Source organism: Macrobrachium rosenbergii, chromosome 8 (genome assembly GCF_040412425.1).
Source record: "Macrobrachium rosenbergii isolate ZJJX-2024 chromosome 8, ASM4041242v1, whole genome shotgun sequence".
In the NCBI taxonomy this organism is placed as follows: Eukaryota; Metazoa; Arthropoda; class Malacostraca; order Decapoda; family Palaemonidae; genus Macrobrachium; species Macrobrachium rosenbergii.
The window spans coordinates 70,759,938-70,787,713 of record NC_089748.1 but is presented as its reverse complement, the minus strand read 5'-3'; the positions used below and the strand labels follow the sequence as shown (position 1 = coordinate 70,787,713).

The 27,776-nt window shown below is 43.5% G+C and overlaps 1 protein-coding gene across 1 annotated transcript in view; it reads left to right on the top strand.

Annotated features, from left to right (window-relative positions):
- The window catches only part of LOC136840967 (NFU1 iron-sulfur cluster scaffold homolog, mitochondrial-like), a 102,713-nt gene that overhangs the window by 58,229 nt on the left and 16,708 nt on the right, over positions 1–27,776 (top strand). Inside the window, exon 5 of the mRNA XM_067107953.1 lies at positions 15,764–15,903. Coding sequence (XP_066964054.1) covers positions 15,764–15,903 — 140 coding nt within the window. The remainder of the gene's footprint in view (positions 1–15,763; positions 15,904–27,776) is intronic.

The following is a 27,776-nucleotide window of genomic DNA, read 5'->3' as shown; positions in this document are numbered from 1 at the left end:
GCGTGTGGGTCCGCGTCGACGCTAAACCTAAATGAATTACATTTCTTGCTTTCCACCCTGGGACACACGCTGGGGATAGGAAGGCTTAGAAGGCTTGTCCATATTCATTGATAAAGAAAAAAACAAAGATTTCCCACCAAAAAAGGAGAAAAGAGGCAGTTAGGCAGAGAGCAATGAACAATGTCCGCATTCTACGACGGCTGAAAGCAAATTGGAATGTTTACATCCGGGCAGGCGGTACTCCCACCTCCCGGACAGTAGTCAACTTCCTAACCACCTTGTTTGAAGTTCAACAGCCGTTTCCAGCCTACACCTGAAAATAATCCCTAATGTAAAGGACCGAGGGTTTGTATATTGTGTTGGAACAAGTTTATTTTGCTGAAAATTTCTTCAACATTTGTAATAGTATTTTCTGACGTAGAGCTTGGTCCTAGGAGTAAGGGTTCTCTTGCTGGCAATACTTGTAGTATTGCCCTGTATGTTGCCAACTGCTCTTTTTCTGATGCTACGGCCATGAAGCAGCTGTGGCTCAACTCGAGAGAGAGAGAGAGAGAGAGAGAGAGAGAGAGAGAGAGAGAGAGAGAGAGAGAGAGAGAGAGAGAGAGAGAGAGAGAGTGTGTGTGTGTGTGTGTGTGTGTCCCTCCTTCACATTCCCCCCACAGAGATGATGCAAGGGTCCTTGGACAGTGATGGTCTTGCAGTAGAAGTCAAAGAGGGAATCAATTCATCATCGTCATCTTTGCCTTCTTTCTTGGTGCTCTCCCATGTCTTCAGACTGGAACCTTGTCCTGGGTCTCCCCGAGACCCTGTAACATAGGAACACCAGGTGCATGGGTCTCCTCAGATATGACAAGTTGAAGAGGTAGCCCATGTCTCCTGTACTAGTTCCGGGAAATTTTTCCTGGACTAGTAAATACCTCTACCCATTTCTTCGGACATGCGGGTAGAGGGAGCAACCGATGACTGATTCTTTCATGACTTGGGAGCTCCAGGTGTGTGTCTTGGGCAGGATTTGTATCACCTCAGGTACAGGTAGTGCTTGATTTATGATAATTCGCCTTACAGTAATTTGATTTTGCAATGGGTTAGCAATTAATACTGATATGGAAATATTTAGAAAATATTTTTACATTTTGCGCAGGTGCAGGCAGCAGCATACAATCAGGCAGCAAGAGAGACCAATTTACAATAGACCAACTTCTTTTCCTCCATCTGTGTATCCCATCTTCTAGTTAAAAAAGTAAAAGAGAATGATAAAATTATTGTTAGTAACGTTATACTCTTGCGTAGATGTGTACAGCCACAAACAACTGAACGAGAAACTGCTGTTTTGCTAGTAACAACCGAATCAGATAACAAAAGCTGTTTTGCTTGTATTCCAGCGATCATATGGTAGTAAACAATTACGATAGTTATGTTACAAATGACATTAAGTAGAATAGGACTGATGTATTTTTATATTATACCCTTATTCGCTATGGAGAAAAGTTCGGCAAGGAAATATACTGCTAAACTTAAGCTGCAAGTTGTAGCTGAAGCTGAGAAAACAATATTCAAGCTGCTAATGACTATAAATTATTGTGCATCGGCAGCATGGATGAAACTTGACAGTACTGTAAATAAAATTGGAGAGAAAAGTATTTTAATCAAAACTACTTGGCATGAAAAAACTCATATTACTGCTGTTTTCATGCCAATAAAAGATAGATCTGTAAAGCTCATTATGATGAAATCAAGTGAAAATAGCAAACGGAATCTTGATTTTTGTACACAAAACAAACATGCCCCCAACAGCAAACTTCACTTATTGATGAAAAAAATAGCTAAATTAATTTCACAACGAGATGTATTTTAAGTTATATTTCGACTTAAAAACACTTCATATAACGAAAAATAACCTTGTCCCATATAAATAAAGTATCTAGAGATTCATTTACGCTAAATAGAAGCAATAAAAGCGCTCTGAACGGAGTTAAATATGGCGAAATAAACTTACTGCGTAATCTATTTCCAAACCAAAACATTTAATCACTACAATCATATTTTATAATGCAAAAGCAATGAGAGAATACTTATAGTATTATTGGATACAGTAAAGTAAAGCATAACTTTTTAAGAGATCCGTTGAAAAGATGCATATTTGTTATATTGATGTTTGTATAATACCATATTAATATGTGAATATAGAGTACAGTACAATATAATGTAGGCTAGGCTACCATATATTTATATGATATACTATAGTGTAGGCTAAGCTAATTCTTGTTTGTTATTCAATTTCTCTTTGTACTGAATTATCATAAGTCAGTCTCCATGAACCTCCAGAATTAGCTGATATTAATAATTACTATACTGTATATGTATAGAGCATATAGTGTAGGCTAGGCTACCATATATGTATAGATGGTACTGAATACCCTAGTGTAGGCTAGGCTATATTTGAGATACTTTTTTTCCAACAAATGATGGGTTTTTTGGAACCTAGCCCTATTGTAAGTAGGATAATATCTGTATTTGGGTTTCTCGAAACCTCGAGTTACCTTTACGAGATTCAGGGAGTTACCTCCATGCACCGGTATACCCTTATGCTCAAGTTTCTTCAGACACTCGAGTAGAGGGAGCAACCGATGCTCGATTCACTTGTGACTTGGGAGCTCCAGGTGTGAAAGTCTCGAGCGCTCAGCTCCAGACAGCCCGCGATTGTGTTTGCGTGGTCAACCCTGCTTGCCTCAGGACTTCTAAGGGGCTGCCTCCCTCCACAGGGGAGGCAGTGGGATCTCTCGTTGGCTCTTCCTGGCCCTCGGGCTTGGGATCTGGTTCGTGTACCCTGCTGGGGTCTCATGTCTTGGGAGCCTCGGGTGCACACGCCCTTGAGGCCTGCATTCCCCATACCATTTCGAAGAAGTTCACTTCTGAGATTGGTACTGTGCCTGTCTCTTCTTGAGTTTCTTCGGACACTCGCGAGGAGACCGCTCCTGTTGAACATTCTGTACGAGATTTGGGAGTACAGGCAGTCCCCGGTTATCGGTGGCCTCGGTTATCAGTAATCTGGTTTTATGGCGCTTGTCTAGTGACGACGATAACTGGATTTTCGGCACCGACATGCGCCGATCTCCACTTGTCGGCACTGATCCCTGGTTATCGGCGCCAATAACCAGGGATCGGCACTATTATCGCCGATTTTCAGTTATTGTCATGCTGTTGGGAACGGAACACCCACCGATAACCAGGGACTGCCTGTATCGGATGCTCGGCCAAGCCAAGTCACGCCAAGTGCTTGGGATTCCGCAGAATCTCAGGCACCCCAAACCAGCACTGGCGAGTCCGCTCCCCGGTCTGGTTTAGGCACAGGACAGGAGAAGTGTGGAGGCATGCAGGTGTTTTGATTCTTCCTGCCAGCACTGCTTTGAGTGCTTGGCCAGGTTCCCAACCTGGTGTCTTGGACCCGAGGGTCCAAGTGCTCAGAGATGCAGAGAAGATGTCCCCTGTTCAGTTTTCTCATGAGGTTTCGGCCTTGTAGAAAAATGGAGCACATCGAGAGGATAATGCAAGTTCACATCAGACGGTACTCGGGCACTTGTCTCCAGCCAGCCCCGTTCGCGTGATCGGTCTCACTCGTCGGAGGGGAATACTCAGGTGCAATCACATTAACCTTTCAGCTCTCCTCTGGACAGCGCCTTGCTGAGGCATAGGTGCACTCCTAGACCCGTGCCACCGTCGCCACCACGGGTTGGTAACCACCCATGGCCTGCCTCTCCTGCAGGTTTTTCCAGTAGGACAGGTAGGAGTGCTCAATCCTCCTCACTTATCCCCTCAATCTCCTGGGGTTGGAACTCCGATGAAATAGTTTCTTATCGGAGTTCGGCTATGAAGGCCTACGCCCCGGGTTCGGTTCTCAGGCCAACTAAGTTGTACATTCAAGTAGTCGAAGAGGGATCCCAGGGGTCTGCCGAGGTTCTTCCTCCTGCGGGGAGAGTGGATTGGGAGGAATGCACCCTGGAAGGACTCGAGGGTCCTCTTTCTCAGGATGTGGACACCCCTGAGATACAGAGAACCTGTGCTAAGGTTATTGCGCTGATTCATCAACACAGTGATCTCAGGAAAGGGACCATGGCCTCTTCAGTGGATCGTCCTTCACGCTTCAAATCCTTTTGGGGTCTGTAAAAGGAACCAAAAGCTTCGATGGGGCTGCCATGGTCCGCGCTTGCCGAAGGGGTACTCGATCAGGTGACTAACCTGGTCTCTGGACAGAAAAATTCACTTCAGTCTATACACTCAGAGAAGCTTCTTCCCCCTCCTCTAACTCAACAGAAGCACTTCTACAGGCCTCCAGAAGGGTCTGCCAACTAAACAGGCTGACCCAGAACTGTTTCAGTCTAGGCTGGGGTCTCTTGCTGCAGCAGTTTGCTACAGAAGGGGTCTCCCTTTCGCAGCAAGAGGCAGCAAACCTGGAGGCCATCGCTATGGCAGCTCTCCAGGCAGTCTCCTGGTTGGATCTGTGATCTTTCACAGTATCCAAGGCAATCATCCCTTGAGAGGACTCTGTCTTCGGAGTGTGGAGGTAGGGCCATTTCCTACCTGGCACCGCGGATGGCAAACCTGTAGGCCTGTAGAGGAGATCAGCTGTTCATTGCCATCTTAGTGATATCTAGGAAAAGGAAGTCGCAATCATCATCTTCGTTCTTTGTCTGCTGCTGCCTCTTCACCTTCTTCTTTGAGTGCTTACCCAGGGAAGACAGAGGGATCTCTCGTTAGCTCACCCCAGTCTCCGGATTTGGGGCTGTATCATATACCTTGTCTAGGTGTGATTCAGTAGCTTGAGCACGTGGATCTCCAAGTTCTGCATTCTTGGAACCAGTTCTGGCAAGTCTTCTTCCGAGGCTGGTGTTGTGCCTGCCTTTTTCCAGAATTCTCTTCGGACACTCTGGTAGAAGAAGCTCCCTTGGATAGTCCTGGACGTGATTCGGGAGCTTCGAGTCTCTTTGGGTGCTCGGGTTTCACCAAACTTCGAATCCCCAAACCAGTACTGGAGAGTCCGCTCCCCAGTCTGGTTCAAGCACAGTACGAGAGAAGGTGTCAAAGTATTCAGACGCTTCTTCACCTCCTACCCGTACTTCTTCAAGTACTCGGCTAGGTTCCTGACCAAGTGCTTCCGTCTTGAGGGTTCGAGCACTCAGAGATGTAATGAGGAGGTCCCCTACTCAGTCTTCTCTCAAGGAGGCTTCGCCCTCGAAGAAGACCTGGGGCACTTCGTAAGGTGCAGACTTAGCTGAAGACGGCATCCTCAGTACCCTTTAAGATACCTATTTCCAAATACATATCAGTCTTCTTCTGGGAACATAAGGCGACTTCTCTACTTGGCGGGATTTGACAATCTACTTCAAGTTTGAGAAGCTTGACTTCACACAACAGTAACAAGTCGTCCTCGTTCACCCATCGCCCTTGGGGAACCGGGCCTTCATGAACGGCCTTCCCTCAGTTCCCTTCAGTGGAGATTTCAGGAATTCTTGTCTCCAATAGGGGACTCTATATTCCTTTCCATTCCTTTGGGAAGGAAATGAATTAAGGATTCTTGTCTCTGATAAGAGACTCCCTATTCTTTCCATTCCTTTGGGAAGGAAAGGAATTGGGAACTAGTCTGGTGACTAGACAACAGGAACTTTGTTGGAGTGTCTCAGCACACTCCTCCTCCCTTCATGCCTCTGTTCACAGGTACATTGACCGAGGGAGGACTCGCTCACCTGGAAGACTTGTTTCTTTCAAGTGAGCGGAACCAGTACAGGAAAATCTCTACACCTATTTTTGAAACTCAGGGCAGCTGTCTTAGCTCTTCCAGAGTTTCAGGGTCTGGGTAAACTTTCTTGCGTTGTGGATGAGTGTCAGTAACCCCATCACCGCGAGAGTAACTTCTGTCAACAAAAGGAGGGGGACAGGTTTCCCTCCAACTCTACAGGTGGACGTTGCAAGTATACGAGTGGGCGGCTGCACACTCAGCAGAGCTGTTAGCCAGGTACATCCCAGGGATTTGGAATGTAACGGCAATCAAGCACATCACCAATGTCAGGTGACAGGGTTTTGACCCTCTCCCCAGACATTATGAAAGATATCCTAATCTTTGGAACCTCCCAACGATAATAGTCAGCAGAAGCTTCAGTGTACTATTCTATCGTTCCACTTCCGCAGTCGTCGGTAGAAACATCTCCCAACCCATGGAACATTCTTCAAGCCTCAGAAGAGGCAAGGGTTCTCTCAGTTGCTACTCCCTGTCTACGGATGTAGGAACCATGGGACAAGGCTCTTTGGAACCCCGTCCCATAAGAGCAACAGAGGCACGGGTCTCCATGGACACCTGCCTCTGACACCAGTCCCAGAAATCCTCTTCCCGGGCTGGTGAAGAACCTTCCACTGGCACACGGGGGTCCGCGGAACCCCATGTCACAGGTTTTTCAGGCGCATGGATTCTCTGGATACACGTCACCAGAGGTGCACAGTTCTATCGGAGCCTCTGGCGACGCAGGTCGCCAGAGGCTCCGATAGGACCCCCATGTATCATTTTCAGCCTCGGGAATCTTTTTCCTGGGCAGATGAAGGTTTTTCTGCCACTGCACAGGGCCCCACGGACTCCTGTGACACCGGTAAGGTCCCTGGTCTACAGACCCAGGCCCAACTTACAAGAGAGAGAGAGTGAGGGGTCCAACTCTCAAGTACAGCCTCACCCAAGGCACGTTCTTGCATAGGAACGGTGCCAGGGTCCCAGATAGGTAACGCAAGCCTATAGGTAAGCTCACCCAGGAAGGAGGTCTCCTATTTAATCTTCTTGTCTGTGGAGGTCTAGGCCTCCAACTAGACTATGGCACTCAGAGAGGTGAGGTTCTGTCATGCTTGAGTTTGTCCCGAAACTCGTAGCAAGACTTTTGAGTCACTTCCAGTTCCATTTCAAACTGGTTAGTAGTATTCATATAAGATACTACTGTTTACATTTAGAATGCCTTGGTACTGTCTTCAAGAGGACTCGACATCTCAAGCCTGAGTGTTGATGACTCTTCTTTATTAATTTTTTGATTGAGAAAGAGATGTTCAAACACATCTTCTTTCTAGCCTCGTGAGGCTATCGAACAAGCATTCTCAACAGCCAACATGTGGCTAGGAGTTCATTCCAAGTACAGTAAAATCCCCGTATTCGTGGTCTCACGATTTGCGGACTCACCTATTCGTGGATTTCTCTATGGAAGGATCTTTTAAAATGTTATGCCTTAATTGTATATATTCTTATGTTGCTTTTGTGTTATAAATTGCGATCATAGCGATCAATGTTTACTCACCTATTCGCGGATTTCCCTATGGAAGGATCTTTTAAAATGTTATGCCTTAATTGTATATATTCTTATATTGCTTTTGTATTATAAATTGCGATCATAGCATTCAATGTTTTGGTTTGGAAATCAATGACGCGTTAAGTTTTTAACTCAGCTCAGAGTGCTTTCTTGCTTTTAGTTAGCATAAATGAATCACTAGCTACTTTATTTATATGCAGCGGTTATTTTTCATTATACGAAGTGTTTTTAAGTCGAAATATAACTTAAATATGTCTCGTTGTGAAGTTAATTTAGCAATTTTTTTTGTTAATAGATGACGGTGGCCGTTTGTTTTGTGTAAAATAAATCAAGTTCGTTTGCTATTTTCACTTGATTTCATCATAACACCAGCTTTACGTATTTATCATTTATTGGCGTAAAAATAGCAGTAATGTGTTCTTTCATGCCCAGTAGTTTTGATTAAAATACTTTCTCTCCAATTTTAATTACAGTCGAGTTTCATCCATGTTGCCGATGCACGATAATTTATAGTCATTAGCAGCTTGAACATTGTTTTCTCAGCGTCAGCTACAACTTGAAGCTTGAATTTAGCAGTATGTTTCCTCGCCAATCTTTTATTCATACCGAATCAAGGGTATAATGTAAAAATATATCGGTCCTATTCTACTTAATGTCATTTGTACTATAACCTACGGTAATTGCGTATTACTGTATGGTGGTTGAAATACAAGCAAAATGGCTGTTGTTATCCGATTCGGTGATAAGCAAAAGAACAGTTTCTCGGTCGGTTGTTTATGGCTGTATGCATTACACAAGAGTATAATGTTATTAACAATAATTTTATCATTCTATTTTACTTTTTTAACTAGAAGATGGTATAAAGAGATGGAGGAAAAGAAGTTGGTCTATTGTAATTTGATCTCTCTTGCTGCCGCCTGCGCGAAATTTAAAAATATTTTATAAATATTGTCATATCAGTATTAGCTGCTTATCCCATTGCAAAATCGAATTATCACAAGGCGAATTATTGTAACTCTAGGACTACCTGAGTATTTTAATAGTCTTATCACATAAAGTGCATTTAGTCATGAAAATGAGATGAAAATACAGTAATTAGTGAATATTTCTCAGTGAAAAATACCGTGAATGGGCGAATATTCAGCGAATAATGCATATATATGTCCCATAAAGAAATCCTCGAATAGGTGAGTCTGCGAATCGTGAGACTGCGAGTATGGGGGTTTACTGTATACAGTACACATTACTGTATTTGCTAAAATTTCGCCCATTTGTGGTATTTTTCACAGAGAAATATTCACTAATTACTGTATTTTCATGTCATTTTCATGACTAAATGTACTTTTTGTGATAAAACTATTAAAATACTCAGGTAACCAGGTAATGCTTGAGTTACGATAATTCACCTTACAATAATTTGATGGGGGTAAGCAATTAACACCGATACGACAATATTTATAAAATATTTTTAAATTTCCCGCGGGCTCAGGCAGCAGCATACAATCAGGCAGTGAGAGAGACCAAATTACAATAGACCACCTTCTTTTCCTCCATCTCTTCCCATCTCCTAGTTAAAAAGGTAAAAGAGAATGATAATAGCATTGTTAGTAACGTTATACTCTTGCATAAATGTGTACAGCAATAAACAACCGAACGAGAAACTTCTTTTGCTTGTAACCGAATTGGATATATAACAGCCGTTTTGCTTGTATTTCAACCATCGTACAGTAATAAACAATTACTGTAGTTATAGTATAAATGAAGTTAAGTAGAATAGGACTGACATATTTTTACATTATACCCTTATTCTGTATGGATAAAAGATTGGCAAGAAAGTATACTGCCAAATTTAAGCTGCAAGTTGTAGCTGAAGCTGAGAAAACAATGTTCATGCTGCTAATGACTTTAAATTATCGTGCATCGGCAACATGGATGAAACTTGACCGTAATTAAAACTGGAGAGAAAGTACTTTAATCAAAACTACTGGGCATGAAAGAACACATATTACTGCTATTTTTACGCCGATAAACGATAAATGCGTAAAGCTCGTAATATGATGAAATCAAGTGAATATAGTGAACAGAATCTTGATTTTTTTTACACAAAACAAACATGCCCCCAAATGGCCAACATCATCTCTTAATGAAAAAAATAGCTAAATTAATTTCACAGCGAGACGTATTTAAGTTGTTTTTCGATTTAAAAACACTTCGTATAATGAAAAATATCTTGCCCCATATAAATAAAGTATCCAGAGATTCATTTACACTGACTAGAAGCAAGAAAAACACTCTGAACAGAGTTAAACACAGCGAAATAAATTTACCGCGTAATCGATTTCCAAACAAAAACATTGATTGCTATGATGGTGTAAGGACGGGATTGAGTGACATACTGGCTAGGTGTTGACTGGTTTATTGGTAGTTCCTTACTGAATGAATGTACAGAATCTTCGAAGACGTTATTGGCCTGTGCGGGCGGTAAAGTAGCGTCTACACACAGTCAAAACAAAACAGAGGTAAAGATTCAGACATCTGTGTTTGTCGGCAGACAAACAGATGGCGATATTGAGAGACATAATAAAACGTACAGTGTTAAACATACATAAATAGAAAGGCCATGAAATTCTACATATGGCCAATTGCATGAGATTCGAGACAGATTAACGAATACAATGCGGTAGCATAATGTATATGAAATGGCAAGACGTTTGGCGTCTTCACAAACAGAAACATACATACAGTTTGATACAGAAGATTCGGTGGAACATTATGAATACACGATTAGAATGGCAGTGTAAGTAGTGGTAATTGTACATACAGGCAGTCCCCGGTTAACGGTGGGCTCGGTTAACAGCGATCCGGTTTTATGGTGCTTGTCTAGTGACGAAAATCGGCAATTTTCGGCGCCAAAAATCGCCGATTTCCGCTTATCGGCACCGTTAATTGGGTATTGGTGCTGATACATACCTAACAGAGGTGCCGATAACCGAAAATCAGTGATTTTTGGCGTCGATAACCCCCAAAAATCGCCAAAATCGCCGATTTTCAGTTATCGTCACACCCTTGGAAACGGAACCCCGCCGATAACCCGGGACTGCCTGTACAGTAAACCCCCATTCGCGTTCTCATGGTTCGGGACTCACACATTCAGCGGGTTTCTCTGTGGAACATATCTAGCCATCATTATGCGGAAAAATTCGCCCCATTGGCGGTATTTTCACTGAGAAAATATTCACTAATTACTGTATTTTCATCATAATTTTCAAGAATAAATGCACTTTTTGTGATAGAACTATTAAAATACTCAGGTATAAGCATTTTTACAGGGTTTTTCTTGGTTTAAGCTATCAAAATGGGCAGTTCTAAGTGTTTTTAGAGGGGTTTTAAGCATTCTTGGATTTGACTTATTCGTGGTGGGACGCATGATTTAATCGGGGTTCACTGTATATCAAGACAACAATGGTTAGGGAGAAACAGACGGAAATATTGTATGGTTGAAGTCGCGTTCCGTCAGAGAAAGAAAACGAGATGCTCTTGTTCTGTCTTGTCCCCTCCGATGGATGACGAACACACGAATATACACGTGTTTGGAAGAGACGGCGATGGGCTCTTACAATACTTCCCCCCCCCAGCAAGGCATCGATGTGGAAATCATCTTGCTGACAATTGTAATTGGCTCGAAGGGCTTGGGCTAGGGGCGGGTGGGAGGCTGAAGGGCGGCACCGGCCGGCAGGAACTTGAGGAGGACAGTAGCAGGTTGAACGGTGACGTCGGATGATCCTTTGGTAACCAGCTGGAGGGCTGAAGGATGATGGCGGCTGATCCTTCGGTAGCCAGCTCGAGGGGGGGCAGCAGCAGGCTGAAGGATGACGTCGGCTGGTCCTTCGTTCGTCAGCTTGTCCGGTACGAGTACGGGGGTGGCTTCAGGTTTCCTGGCGGAGGCGTCCAGGGCATCAGTGGTGGGGTGGGTCATTTTGGAGGGTCGGACATCTACTGAGAACTTGGGAACGGCGGGAAGCAGTGAGGCGGCGAAGGGTCTGTTGGCGCGTTGGTCATCATCTTGGGTCGGCCGGGTCCTTCGGGTCGCTCCGGGGTCACCAGTGTAAGGACGGGATTGAGTGACATATTGTAGTTCCTTACTGAATGAATGTACAGAATCTTCAAAGACGTTATTGACCTGTGCAGGTGGTAAAGTAGCGTATACACACAGACAAAACAAAACAGAGGTAAAGATTCAGACATCTGTGTTTGTCGGCAGACAAACAGATGGCGATATTGAGAGACATAATAAAATGTATAGCGTTAAAACATACATCAATGGAAAGGTATAGCGTTAAAACATACATCAATGGAAAGGCCAGGAAATTCTACATATGATCAATTGCATGAGATTCGAGACAGATTAATGAATACAATGCGGTAGCATTATATGTGAAATGGCGAGATGTTTGGCGACTTCACAAACAGAAACATACATACAGTTTGATACAGAAGATTCCGTGGAACATTATGAATACACAATTAGAATGCTTGCATGGCAATGCAAGTAGTGGTGATTGTACACATATCAAGACAACAATGGTTAGGGAGAAACAGACGGAAATATTGTTTGGTTGAAGTCGCGTTCTCTCAGAGAAAGAAAACGAGATGCTCTTGTTCTGTCTTGTCCCCTCCAGTGGACGATGAACACACAACCACACACGTGTGTTTGGAAGAGACGGCGTCGGGGCGTTGGGCTCTTACAAGGGCAATTTATAATACAAAAGCAATATAATATATACAATATTACTGGATACAGTGAATTAATACAATATTACTGGATACAGTGAATTAAAGCATAACATTTTAAAAGATCCATGGAAAAGATGCATATTTGTCATGTTGATGTTTGTATAATACGATATTATGTGAACATGGAGTACAGTATGATGTAGACTAGACTACCGTATACTGTATGTACAGTATACAGTATACCATAGTGTGGGCTTAGCTACTTCTTCTTTGTTATTCAATTTCTCTTTGTATTGAATCATCATAAGTCACTCTGCATGAACCTCCAGAATTAGCTGATATTAATAATTATTATACTGTGTAAGTATAGAGTATACTTTATAGTGTAGGGGCTAGGGTATATTCGAGATACGTTTTTTCCAACAGATGATGGGTTTTTTGGAACCTAACCCCATCACAAGTAGGATGATACTGTATAAGCATTTTTAATTTTTTTTTTTTGTTTGAACTGTCAAAATAGGTACTGTAGTTCTAAGTGTTTTTAGAAGGGTTCTAAGTAACATTTGATTTTAGCTATTACATCGGGGTACTCATCCCCATGGTAGGGGTTTACTGTACCTCATGAGGATAAGGGCGTTGGTCCGTCCCTCTCACTCCGGAAGAACTTGTCGGTTTTTCAGGTATTAGGACAAAGTGGAGTAGGCTGTCCACTCTCATCTCTTTCTGCCTTCAGGATGTTGCCCTAGGTCTTGGGACTCCTTTTTCTTGAGCCCTGTGGTGGCTGCTCAACAAGTTGTGTAGCTCGTCAGATCTCATTGCAGACAGTTTGCATCTCGCCTAAGGTGTTTGGTGGCAAAGAGCGAACGTGTTGGGGGACTGACTCACTCCCTTCTCTCTTTTTTCTCTCTCCTCTCTCGCAGAGAGAGTTGAGTTGCCATCAGTCACTTGCTGGTCGGGCAGGTCATGCAGGTGAGCCTACATAACTGAGCACCCTGCCTGTAGTCTTAGTTAGATTAATAGATGCAAGTCCTCCCCTCTCTCTAACAAAGGGAGAGAGGGGTGATGATAAAACAGACCTGTTGATTTTCCTAGTTTTATTGTCTCCGACGCCCTGGGTTCATCCAAGCCTTTTTCAAAGCAATGTTGCTGCACACACATTAATTCGAAAGGTCCAGAAGTCTGACAATTGAACACAGTCATTCACACTTCTGTTCAATTTGTCAGAGGCTGGTCTCCTTCCTTTGCTCTTACATGACCAGGAAGGAGTCCCAGGTGAGTCAAACTTCAGTCAGTTCAGTAGCTTAATCAGAATCATCCTTCTGAGAGGTAAGTCTTTGTATTGTAAAGGACTGAGGGTTTGTATATCATGTAGGAACAAATCACAAATTTTTAAAGTAAATTGTCTTTTTCCTAACTAAACAAATCTGAGGTCCTTTACAATTTATGCCCACCTCAGCCACCCCTCATTCTGCTTCCTGGGCCGAAAGGCAAAGTGAGTGTACTGTATACCGACTGGGTGGGCGGACTCCCACCTGTAGTTGGTAGTTAACTACGTACTTCATCACCTTGTTTAAAGTTAAACGGCTGTGTTCCAGCTGTGCTGAAGTAAATCCCTATTGTAAAGGACCTCAGGTTTGTATAGTTAGGAAAAATACAAATTACTTTCAAAATTTGTGATATTTCATCACTCTTCAGGTAAGAGAATGATATACTAAGGGGTATGTGGCCCCTAGGATTTAACCTCTAAAAACCAGTATCCAGAAGCACAAAAATCATGCAAGATGATAGATAAATGGTGCTGTGTTGGGAACTTTGATGGGACATCTTGTTCAGGTACTTGAAGTTAAAATTAACAGAAACAGTCAAGCTGAACAGGAAAACAAGGAATTTCTGTAAACATGATCTTCAGTAAAAATAACTGGGAATCTGCTGCCCCTGAAATATACAAGTTTTGGTGACTAATAATAGTGTTCTATGAGCATTTTATAAGTTCTATCCTCCATGTCCAGGAATGGGAAAGAAGTCCAAAAAACCCTTTTGTTCAAAACATTCAGGTTTTCATTCTGAAAAATATTTGATGCCTGAAGAAAGGCATTATGGGGAATGTAGATCTTCCTCATAAAATGTTGAAGTAATTTGTATTTTTCCCAACATACAAACCTGAGGTCTTTACATATTGGATTAACTTTCAGCGAGCTGGAAGTCTGGCCATTAAACTTTTGCAAGGTTGGTTATGGTAACAGTTACCGATGGTAGGGGCAGAAGTACCTACCACCCAGTCGGTGTACATTCAGTTCTACACAGTTTATGATGGATATCAAAGCCTTGTGTTTCTCTGCATATTGAAGATAGGGTCACTTGCAAAGAAAACTGAAGAAGATGGAGTTATAGATTACTAAGATTCAAGCAGTATGCTTACAGACTATTGAGATTTGAGCATCATGGTTACAGAATACAAAGATTGGAGGTTTGGAATGCCTGTGAAAATTGCAGAAATAAATATTCAGAGATTTGATGTCTGCTAGACTGAGGTGTCATGACAGAGATTGTTTGGGCATATTATGGTGAAGAAAGTAGAACAGCCAGTCAAAGAAGAATGGGTATAGAATTAGCAGGATTGCAACCAATGGGAAGGCCCAGAAAATCGTGAAGAATTGACGAAGAGCTGGACCAGTTAAGTATTCAGAGAGAGTGCACAAGGTAGAATGAACTAATTAAATGTCTAATCCAGCAAAGGGGAAACCTGACATAAAATCTTTAATATGGTGGCAGGTGTATCTTTCGGTTATTTCTTTGAAGTTCTGTGTTTAGTGAAACTAACTGTCAGGCATAGTTAGGAAGCCTTATGTCTTTCCTGGCAAAATGTGCGGATACCAGAAATCTTTTGGGTGTTTATGCCCAGCTCCCAAATGTGTAATGTATGTAAACATGTCTTTGTTTCTGTTTAGTGATGTATGTAAAATTGTAAAGTAGTCATAATTTATCCTTACTTATAAGAGTTTATATTACAATGAAACCCACAGGACTCAAAGGTTGTGTTTATATGATGTCACAACAGATCTGTATCTAATCAGGCACTACTCCCCCAATGATGTCACAACAGATCTGTATCTAATCAGGCACTACTTCCCCCATTTTGGGATAACTCACCGTTACTGAGTAGCCATGAACACTTCTTAATTTTGAATTAGATCCTTTTATTAGCTGCAGTGGCCATAAGAAGCATGAAATATTGGTGTAGCCATAAGAAAATATGGAATTTGTTTTTAAAATTTTAGGATTTTTGCAATCAGGAATACAGGGAATGGTGAATAACATCTGCTCCCTTGGCTTATAGGTTGCCTCTGTTGTTATACAGTTTTTCCATTACTCTATGCAGATTATTTTTTCTTTATGGATGGTCTTCAGGGACCCAAATTTACTTCCTTTGGAATGTTGGAATGAATTTCATTCATTTCTAGGTATATATATTGATTAAGCATTTGATCAACACATGTATTGACAATTGCCTTTCAAATTTTAAATGTAATTTCCTTTATGTAGTAACTGGCATGCACATAAATTGATTGCTAACAAAATTTCCTTCTCCATAAATATTAATACTGCCTTTAAATGTTAATTTTTATTATTTTAGAAGTAGGACAGTCTTATAAAAATGGTGGTAAATTTTGGAGTTTTCGTTCAATTCTTTCCAGCTGGAGGTGATGATGATGATGATGATGAGACAGTAGCCATGATAAAAGAGTTGCTGGACACTAGAATACGCCCAACAGTGCAAGAAGATGGAGGTGATGTTTTATTTCGTGGATTCAGTGATGGCATTGTCTATTTGAAGGTAATGACTGGTTTTATAAGTACGAATATATGAAGTGTATAATAATTTTTTTATGCAAATAATTCCTTCAAAATAATAAAGGGATTTTGACAAAGGAAAAATCTATTTCTGGAGAGGGGACCGTGTCACCCGGTGAAAAAGTCCATTCAGCCCTTATTTCTAGGTAATTCCGTTGCTAGATACCAGAGAAAGCTAAATGAAATGCTGGAGTTACTACCCCCAGAGCGAGCTCCATTAGATGGAGTCGTGTATGGAAAAAGGGTGAACTATATAAACACGGAACCTTATCCTATAGAGATCCCAAAGTCAAAAGTCCCACCGAGAGGTGTGTTACAAACCCATGCACCACCGTGGATTGCACACACAAACCACCGCCAGCCGCATTCCATGAAAGCACCACCCCACTAGAATGATGTTTACTATGGGAGGGAGACAACATACGATAGGGGGTGGGTCACTGGAGATGATTAGTCCCCTCTCCAGAAATAGATTTTCCTTTGTCAAAATCCCTTTTCTGGATCGGGTCCTGTGTCAGCCGGTGAAAAATTAACAGAGAAATAAATATCATTCTTATACTGTAAGAGATAACAAAATGTAAAGGAACAGAAGACCAAAGGTCCACGAACAATTTAATTCCTAGTAATAATAACAAATAATGTACAATTGGAACTGGTGGAGCTTAAAATTAACATGACAATGTAAAAATATACTTAAACAAAATAATTATACAAAACTGTAAACATTATAACATAAATGTGTCACTTGGACAAAAATACAGATAACACGGTCAGGGGACAAGATCAAGGCATGCCTGACTGTAATGACTGTAAGGGGATAACTGAAGCAATGGAGGAAGAATTGACTAGGAATCAGAAAGGGTTCTAGAGGGAGGACAACGTTCCTGTCGCGACTATTGAGAATTTAAGGGCTTCTAAAGATTTCAAATAGTGACGTTTGAAAACTAAGGGTGACTTCCAACCAGTGTACTTGGTAAGATCCGTGAAATTCATGTAATGGAAGTAGTTAATGGAGGTGGCCACAGCCCTATATTGGGACTGAGTCAGGATTAGCCTGTTTGATGAAGTATAGGATCTGTTGTCTAATAGCAGGCATAGAGATATTACCCCCTTCCTTCTCTGATAAAGAGAGGCCCAGATGAGATGTGAGAGGACCTGTCTAAATAAGCCCTCAATGTATGAACTGGACATAGGACAGGTCTTGAGGAAGGGAGAATTTTCAAGGCGACCACCTATTTTGTGGATCTTCATTTTTGGCTAGGAATTTAGGGTGAGGAATCAGCAAAACCTCCCTGATGGAAGGAAGTCAACATGGTTGGTTTCCCTAGAGAGTGCAGACAGCTCTGAAATTCTAGCACCCGAAGCTAGGCTGACTAAGAACAACGTTTTTCTCAACAAGGAAAGGTAGGAACAAGACTGATTGTCGATACCTGAAGCTAATTTCAACACGTCATTCAAAAAAAACCAAACCGTATGTGGGCGGATTACTGGTCTCAGCCGTGCACAGGCCTTAGGGATGGAAGAAAGTAAGGCTCTGTGAGGTCAATTTTGAAACCCACAAAAATATTTTTTCCGTAAAGCCGACTTGACTGTAGTAACAGTACTGGAGGCTAAACCCTTCTCAAACAGTGACCTTAAAAGGAGATTGCCAAATTTGTGGTCATTACTGTAGCATCAGATTCCTTCAAAAAGAGTGCTAGCTTCTTAACTGCTGAGTCGTACTGCCGTAGAGTAGAGACCCGCTTATCTGATTCCAAGAACATGGTATTAATAGGATCAACATTAGCATCCCTCTGAGCCGCAAATTTCATAAAGTCCACAAAACCAGGGCATTTTGAATTCTTGAGGAAGCTGACACAGTCTGAGTTTGTACTACCTGTGTCAGTTTTGGACTGGGGATTTGGATGTGGCGAAGTTTCAGTTCCAGCAGAAGTGGAAACCAGTTGCTCTTTGGCCAGTATGGAGCCACTAGAGCTACTTGACCCTTGAATGTCCTGAGTTTGTGAAGGACCTTTAACAAGTTTACCAGAGGGAACAGATAAATCTTCTTCCACCTGTTCCAATCCAATGACATTGCGTCCGTGGAGAGAGCTTGAGGTTCCAGGTTAGGAGCCACATAATGAGGGAGTTTGTTGTTGAGCTTGGTTGCCAACAAATCTACCTCCAGGCCCAGAACTTGGTTGCAGATCCAATTGAAGGAGCCCCTGTCTAGGGACCACTCCGACTCGAGGGGAGTCGTCCTTGATAGAGAATCCGCCACGACATTCCGGACCCCTGCAAGATGAGTGGCAGACAGATGCCACTTGTTCTTGCATGCCAGGGAGAAAAGTGCAATCATTACCTGGTTGATCCGGCTGGATTTTGAACCCCCCCTGTTTATGCAGTGGACTACTGTGGCGCTGTCCAGAACCAGCCTTATATGAATCTTCTTGGGAGGAAGGAGCTTCTTTAAGGTAAGGAAGACCGCCATGGCCTCCAGAATGTTTATATGGAACTGGCGGAACATGGTGGACCAAGTCCCCTGCACTTCTTGGTGTTGAGAATAACCTCCCCACCCGCTTAGGGAGGCGTCTGTGTAGATAACCAACGCCGGAGGAGGAAACTGAATGGGAACTGACTTGGACAGGCTCTTGACTGTTGACCAAGGCCGGAGTCTCTTCTTCAAGATGGGAGGAATCAGAGACACCTTGTCTCTGAGCCTGATATTTGCTCGACTCCGCCATACTCTGTTTATATCTTTCAGTTTTGTCTTCAGCAACAGATCTGTCACTGAAGCGAACTGAAGGGAGCCCAAGACTCTTTCTTGGGCCCGTCGAGGAGGCTCATTTGGACTTGAGAAACTGCCTGGTTGCTCTGGCTATCTCTTTCCTCTTGGTTGGTGGAAGAGAGCCTGTGAGAATTCAGGTCCCACTGGATTCTAGCCATTGAAAACAACTGCTCGGAACCAGGCGGGACTTCTCCTGTTTACACGAAGCCCAGAGATTCCAGAAAGCTGACCACAACGGTTGCCAACCCTCTGGCATTCCTCTCGCTGGATGCCCAGATGATCCAGTCGTCTAGATACGCGGGCAGCGCAATCCCTTGAGACCGGAGTTGTTGCGACCGTGTCTGTCAACTTAGTGAAAATCCTTGGGGCTACGTTGAGGCCGAAAGGCATCACCTTGAAAGAAGTATGCTTGCCTTCCGAGCCTGAACCCCAGAAAGGAGAACCTTCTTGCAACGGGGCGTGATAATTGGCGTCGGAAAGATCTATAGAGTGGTTACGGCTCCGCGGGGCAGTAGGGTCCGAACTTGGGAGACTGTAAGCATCCGAAACTTGTCTAATAACGAATGTAAGAATTCAGGCCAGGACAAGTCCAGAATTACTCTCCGTTTGTCAGAACCCTTCTTGGGAACACTGAAGAGCCTGCCTTGGAACTTCAGTGTCCTCACTTTCTGATGGCCTGTTTCTGTAATAGATCCTTCACAAAGTCCTCGAGATCCTTGGTCGGTGTCTGGTAAAACCTGACTGGTGGAGGGACTGTCGATCCAACTCCACCCTAGGCCCACTGGACACTATACTCTGAGCCCAGGGACAGAAGGTCCACGGGCCCGAAAAATGGTACAGCCTCCGCCCACTGGGGTATGTCATTGGTCCGTGTTTGCTTCCTTCCTCTGGAGCCTCGACTTCCTCTGTTCCTGGGGAGAGGGCCGGGGGCCCCTTCCCCTAAAATAGCCTCGGGGCCTGTTGCCTCTGGTTGACTGCCCAGAGCGAGAATTTCCCCTGGCCTTCATATGAAGCATTGAAAGCCGGGGAGGAGATGTAGGAGGGGGCAGCAAGAGACTGATGTGCCGGCTGAACCAGAACATACTGAGGCGGAGGCTGGGAGGAAGAGGTTGATGGTTGTTCATGTAAAGGAACTTGGACAGCCTGGACAAAAGACTGAGCCGGGAGGCGTTTGAATCTTTAAATTTCTTGCTGGACTTTGGGAAGGCCCAGCAAGATCTGACTGCTTCCGTTTATAGGGCAGACCCCAACGAAGCGGAGACTCTGATTGACCCTAGCCACCTCAGATAAGACTGCGTCAACTTCTTCTTGGGGAAAAGATTAACTCCCAGATAGAACTCTTCAGAAGCTTATTTGGTTCATGACGTACTGTGGCTGCCGAAAGGATATGCTTCCGGCATGCCAGTCGAGCTGTTATAAAGTCAAACAGGTCTTGTTGAAAACTCGCCAAGAGAGATTTCGCCAAGACCTGGAACAAAGAATCTTCCCTGTATACCAAAGAAGTTGCTTCTGCCAAAGTCAGGGAGTTCAAGGACCTGGCGAGCCTATCCTTACTTTCAGCTTCCGCCTTCAGGAGCGACTCCGGGATCTTAGGGAGCTGCTCACTGAACAGGTCAGAAGCGCAGTCTGGGTCGAGACGAGACACCGTAAACGTATTTGGGGCTCCCTTCCAGAACTCGGTGCCTCCGGGAAAGACGAGAGATGTTGGGTCCGTCTCCCGGAGATGAGGAAGAGGTTTACCTTCTAAGCAAGCCTGACTGGTCAGAGAGGCCACTTTTGAAGTACAAGGAGGAAGGAGAATATCACCTAAAGTGAACATAGTGAACACTCCTTTGGCTGGTGTGAGCCTAGTGTTTCTCCGCTTGCCACTCCGTAGCGTCCTCATCAAAAGGCGTCTGGGCTTGGTCCTAGGATGAATAACGGTTTCCTTAGGGACTTTATCAGACCTATTCAAACCTCCTCCTTCAGCCTGGCAAAACCTGTGAAGGGAGATGTCAGTCCGGAGGATGGAATTCCTAGTTCCTCCAGTCTCCTTGTGCCCAAACCTTCTATGGTAAGAGTACCTTACGTGCTCAAAGGGAGCATAAAGGGCAAGGCGCCAAGGATTCCCCAGGTCGAAGGGAGGGAGAGTGGAGGGTCAGGAACAGAATGGGATTTTTGAGCGAGATTCCACCTTCTTCGGCAAAGTCCTTGGATTAATTCCTGCTGTGAGTCTACCTTTTCGAAAAGAGATTGTACCTCGGAAAGTCCAGAAAGCTTGTTATCGACTCTAAGCGTCGATCCTCTCAGAAGAAGCTCAATGAAAGAGTCCGTATCCAGGTAGGAGGAGGGGAACCACCTTCCGCGACTGGGATCCTGCTTGTTTCTCGGGGGATGGCGTGCTCGTTGCGGCGCAGGGCTGCCGCCCGTGGCCGCCGAGGAACCTCAGATCGACCTGCTAGAGATTTTAAAGTCTTTCCTTACAGACTTTACCTTAGGGACAATAGATCTAGAACCGTCCGTAAGGTATGGGGATTTAGTGAAACCTTTGAAGGAGGAAACGGTAGAAGAAGGAGAGCTAAACAGGGAAGAACCTGCCTCACTTACTCCCTTACCTGCTTGATGCTCCGGGACAATGTCACGAAGATTCAAGGCGAGATCAAGATCCGCGGCGTCTCGAAACACCTCCGCTCAAGGCGAACCGTCTGGAGAGGGCTGGGTCAACTCTCGAATCCCGGCAATCAGCGGGCAGCAACATCGTCGGCGACCGATGCTGTGATCAGGCGCCGGGCCCGGGACATTGCAGATGTTCGCCCGAGAGTATGTAGGGGTTGCCAGCCCTACATTGCGTCAGCCGCTGACCCAGACTTTAAGGGCATGGGTGAAGCATCGCGAGACTTGCGGTCAGCCTGCGGAAGAATAACATTATTGTGGTTTACGAAGGAGAAAATTGGTAATTCATAAAAATACAGTTTGGCTGAAAAAGGAAAGATGCATGACAAACCTGCGAATCATCGATAGATTGCTCGTAAAGAGCGTAGCAAACATCACATCCGTCAGGGTGCCAAACTATTAGATCCCCTCGTGGACCGCACATCGAGTGGGATCTACAAACTTTCGTGGCCGCTGGCCTGATGCAGGCTGCGGAGCACCCTGTTCTTGGCAGCGCACCACCTGTAAAAAAGTATGAGATTATGAGTACACCGTGTAAAGGTGCTGGAAGGAAACCGGACTAAAATAAAACCTCATACATAAATTACATAATAAAACAAAACAAACACACGGAACTAGCGGAGTAACATGCCTAAAAAAGTATGACGGATACAAAACATAATGGGAAGAGTTAAAACTGTCGAGTAGGCGCATTCCCAGCAACTAAAAATCAAATTCTGAGACTAGCGATAACGGTGGTATGTGACGGTAAACACTATAACCGCGGGAGGGAAGCAGAATGCGCCCGGATAACAGCATAGCGGACAGTAGTTAGCTAATAGAGGGAAACGTCAAAGGCCGGACGAAGACAGTCAGGTGGAAAACACTAACTGGCCTGAGTACATCAACCCAGTGCCGTCTAATAAGACACGACCCGCCGGAGAATGAAGGCCTGGACGCAAGGAAAGGAGGGATGAACAGACCAGGAGGAAGAACCGTAAAGCGACCAGAGAGTGGGATCGCACACTCCGGGCGCTCTGGGCCCTCCGTCCACTCGCTGGCTGAGATAGCTACCCAGCAAGCTCGAGAGAAGCAGGAGAGGGGGAGGAACAACCTCCATGGTCAGAAGGAGGGGGCAAAGAAGGCCAAAAGATGGTGGACGGGAGAGGAGTACCAACAGCCCCTAGAGGGTGAAGCCTGGTAAGGTCAGAGACCGCACCATGGGCAGACCAAACAATGCACAGGGAGGACACAGGCTATAGGCTAAAGGATAGAAATGTTCCCAAGCCTTGATAAGTTAACTAGATTGAAAGCGAATCAAGGGGGAGAGGGAGCATTTGGGTGGGAGGGTAAGGGTGTGCCCGATATAACCAGAAGCTGAAACTAACCTCGTAGAAATGACAGAACTAGGGTAGGCTCTGCGACATCCCTCGCTATTCCAGCTTAACCAAGAGAGGCTTATTAGCCTGCGTGGCTAAAAGAAACAGGAGAGGAAAACGTAACATGAAAAAGACCCCAGCCAAAATTTAAGGAGGCGCCATACTGGAAAAACGCACACAAAACACATTGATGGTCATGCGTGCGAATCGTATGAATGATCAACCCCCCCCTTTTCATAGAAAAGGGGAGGCTATAACCTAACGCCCATGAAAAACTAGGATGGGGAAAACTAAAGCTAACAACCAACCCATGATAAATGGATAAATAACTAATAACAGGCAAAATATAAGAGGAGGACCAGACCCAACCCGATGTGGGCGTGAAGGGAAATGGCCGCCCTCCGACAAAGAAATATTCATAATAATCAACATATATCAAATGCATCCGAACACAAGGGTAATAATTAAACAAATAATCTTAATAGTACCAATGAAAATAAAATTCCCAGAAGCTAAGAGAAGTGAAGGGCAAAAATAAGGCATGTTATGGAATTGATAAAAGCGAATAGGCCGAGGGTAGCCCGTAGCCTAAACGACAGCCCTCACTTCGAAGCAAAGGACACAGAATAAAATAAATCAATCAAAATCACTAATTTAGGCATCACGAATAGGAAATACATCCTAAACATGAAGAGGAACAGTGAAAAAGATTGAAAAACAAAGCGACCCAAGACCGCGAACCTCCCAGGGAGAAGTCACGTGAGGCGCGAGAGGAGATCGAGGCGGGTGTTATAAATCCCTTAATTATTAAACTAAAGGGAAATCGGGCCTCAATCGCCTCAAACAACAACCAAACACTGGTACTCAACTTTGATGGAAAAAACCTTGTGAGGATGCCATAATGATGCAAAAAGCACAAAATAAAAGCACAACAAAATCACGTGTGAACAAAGGTGCTTGCTGAAATGGAATACGGCAAGCGGTGGTTTGTGTACAATCCTTGAGTGGTGCATGGGTTTATGTGGCACCTCTCGGTGGGACTTTTGACTTTGGGATCTCTATAGGATAAGGTTCCGTGTTTATATAGTTCACCCTTTTCCATACACGACTCCATCTAATGGAGCTCGCTCTGGGGTAAGTAACTCCAGCGTTTCATTTAGCTTTCTCTGGTATCTAGCAACGGAATTACCTAGAAATAAGTGCTGAATGGACTTTTTCACCGGCTGACACGGGACCCGATCCAGAAAATGAAAATTGATGATTGCCCACTTGTTTTCTACAGTAAAGTAATTAGCATATTGTAAGTTGAATTCAGGTATACATTAGATTTTTCCATGATGTTTAAGCATATGTGAATACTGTGCATTTGTAGTGATAACTAGGAATTCTGAATATTCTAAGTGTTAATCAAAATATTTTGTTGAGAGAGAGAGAGAGAGAGAGAGAGAGAGAGAGAGAATTTCAAAACATCTCTGTGTTTTGGCTATGCTGTTATCACAAGGCCAGAACTCAGGAACAAAGAGATTTGTAAACTAGCACTAGAACAGCAAAACCATATTGTAATTAGAATAGCAAAACAGTGCAGCGTTATGATTGTGTCAGAACATTCTGACCATTATGACTGCTCTTAATCGAGTTAGTAATCACGAGGAATTCGTAACAAAACACATGGTGGCCTTAGTGGGATAAATAGCCATCGGTGCTTTTTCCAGAAATCCACCCAAAAGGGGCTGTCTTTAGATTAGCCTGACCAATTAAGCATCTACAGGGCTGGACCAAAACCAAGATTCTGCCTACAGAGGGGATGGACAGAAACTTCCTGAAATCCTTATCAAGTCCAGTTCTGAAGAAAGAAAAAGCAGAAGAGAAGGCAGCAGAGAAGGAGCAGCTAAGGCACAAAGAAGAAGGCGTGAGGTTGCACGCCTCACCTCTTGTGGGTTGATATAAGAAGACAGGCTCACATGGACTCACCCTATATTTGTACAACATATCACCTTGTACTTCTATTGTAAAGTTATTTCTTTGGTGCTAATGAAGAAAGAAAAATCAATTGTGTCTTCTTAAGACCTCCTGGGAAATCTACGCTACTACATAACAAAGTTAGAAAGATCAACATCTATAAAGAAGTAATCTTCTTAAATCAACAACAGACATAAACAGAAGAATAATAAATAAATGAACATTACACATTGTCTTCAAAGGTTGAATCATATTTATTCAATATGTCCTCTGTGGTCTGAATGATGGGATTATATAATGATTATTTTATGGAAAAACCTTGACTCCTTCCAAATTCCCCAGAAAGCTTAGGCTCATTTTGACAAAAGAACGATAATGCATTTGGAATCGGCAAGCAATTATCAGTCTGTTTTTAGTGACATCATAATAGAGTTTAGAAGTCTGGTCCCTGACAGTGCTCCTTCATCAATGGGCGATACATTATTCAGTGGATCTCTCTGCCAGTATATCACAGGCAGGAGGAACGTAGTGGCGGACAATCTGAGTCGTCTTGAGTTAGGTCATAGGGACAGAGTGATCTTTGCACCAGGTCATTGCAAACAGGCTCTTTCATCTATCTGGGATAGAACAGCGGACGACAGTGGAACTGATCTTTTTGTCTGTTGTTGAGGTAATAGGAACCAATACCTGTTTGTCCAATATGGGCTATCAAGTACACTATTCCTATGAAGGTTAGAAGTTTGCTCAAAACCTTTGAAATCTGGGACAATGGAGGAAAAATTTTCATCCTTCCCTTGTTCCAGTCTTAAGGAAGTGATCTCTTGCTGTTGCTTGACTGTCCAGGTTTGGAGACACATACATCAGGAGTTTGTGATTCTAGTATGTGGCGAACAGGTCCACTTCCGGTTGTGAAAGCATGTTGGCTATTATTTGAAAAGAGTGGTTGTCCAACATCCATTCTGTTGAGGCTGTCGTTTTCCTTGATAGAGAGTCTGCTATTACAATGAGACCCCTGTGAGGTGAACTGCAGACATGTGCCACTTCCTTGCTGCATGCCATCCGAAGGATGGCTAACATTACCATATTGAGAGGAGGTGAATGTGATCCAGACCTCTTGATGTAGGATATTGTGGTTATGTTCTCTCTCTTCTGGAGGTTGAGTTTTTTGAGAGACAAAAAGACAACCATCAGCTTCAGGAACTTGATATAACAATTCCTGAGTAGCTCACCTCCCTGCCACCTGACAGTCCTCCCAACCTGTCAACGAGGCATCTGTGAGTTTGTCACTCATACAGATGGAGGAGTTAGGGTGACCTGTTTCACCAGAGATTCCTTCCAAATTTAAGGCCTAAGTATCTCCCCAACTCTGTTTATCCTTTGATGAGGTCTGTCTCACATCTTTTTTCTTGCATGCGATAGCCTGAATTTGTTCACACTTTTAGGTGCAATCTATGTATTGGATCTATTACTGACGAGAACTGCAGCAGGCCCATCATGCGTTCTGATTGCCATCTGGAAACTCTGGGCTGTGCAAGGAACCTTTTGAGGACTTGCCTTATTCTGTTTTGAGTATGATGGGGAGAGACAACAGGCCGTGAAGAGCTCATACAGTATTAGTGAACTGGGCTCTCTTAAATGGTGACGATGCATCACGCAAATAGCTGACCATCAATTATTATTGTCCCCTGGCCCATCATTCCTGGCCAAGAATATGGATCCTTTAAAAAGGAAATCCATTCTTATAAGAAAATTCAACTTAGCAAACAGGACATTACGCCCAGTTCAAGCACTTAAGGTTTACCTAGAAGTCACAGCAAACATCCCAGGAGGTCCTATTTTCCTACACCCTAGCACAAACCAACCACTCTCCCTATGAAGACAGAATGTTTGTAGTGTTTTCTCATTAAAAACGGAAATCCACACTCTTTCCATAGGTCACATGATGTTAGGAAAGTAAGTACATCTTTGGCCTTCTTCAGAAATGTCTCTTTCAAAGAAGTCTCCAGATGTATAGGGTGGTCATCAGTTAAATCGTTGCCACGTTCGAACAAATTCGACTACACTGTGTATCAGTAGGTGGCATAGTTAGTCTTAATCCCTAGGTGCTGTGGCAGAAAACCAGGGGTCATATTGACGGTGAGTATGCTAACTATTGCTGGGAGATGGGTGACAGTACAGTACTACAACAACCCAGCATGCTTAGGTAAGCCACTGTAGAACTACATCCTAAAACGTAAGTTCGTGCATAGTTTCTTGTTCCTTGGTATCAAAACCTGAAAAGTATATGGAATAAAGAATGGGACTTGAAGTCTGTGGCTTGACCTTGGACCGGAAATGTTATTTCCTTTGGGGTGTTGGGATTAAAAAGCGAGAGCTTAAGGTCTTTTTCGTCACCTGTCAATTTCTTTTGTAAAGCTCCTTGAGGATGAAACAGCGACTCCTCTATCAAAAAAACAGGTTTGACATAGGAAAAACCTATTGACAGTAGTCGCTGTTGAGTCCTCAAAACCCTCCACTTCCCTGACGAAAGGCATGGGATTTGGGCAAAGGGATCAACCTGCATTAACCAACAGAGAGTAATGGCTCCTTGGGCTTTTAACAGCCCGGTTGTAAACAAGGGCGGATGCGCATGCGCAATATTCACTTCTCTTTCTTGCAGGTTATTTGACGTTGGAAAAACTGGGTTCAGCTTCGCTGAAGATAAGGGAAAGTGCCCTCTTATCTTTGAGTCCATTATATACTCCATCATGTGTTATAATGTTAATCATTACGATACAATACTTGGCCAAAGACCAACTAGAAGAGAATTCTTTTGATATTAGATTGGTCACCATGGAGCTCCATTCTGTAGACCAGGAGTAACTCCTCGAGGACTCAACAGCGACTACCAAAAATAGGTTTTTCCTACGTCAAAACCTGTTATTTGCATTTTCATAGGTGTGTGTGTGTGTATAGTCATATAATGTAGTAAGTGTTAAGAATGTTTGAAGTATCATAATTTTACTTTGATTGGTGTAGCTACAGTACTACCTTGCAGTACTTATGAAGAAGGGCATTCATGGTATCATTAGGGTTTTATTAAGTTGTAGTACTCATGAAGGATTTGAATCCTCTCAAATT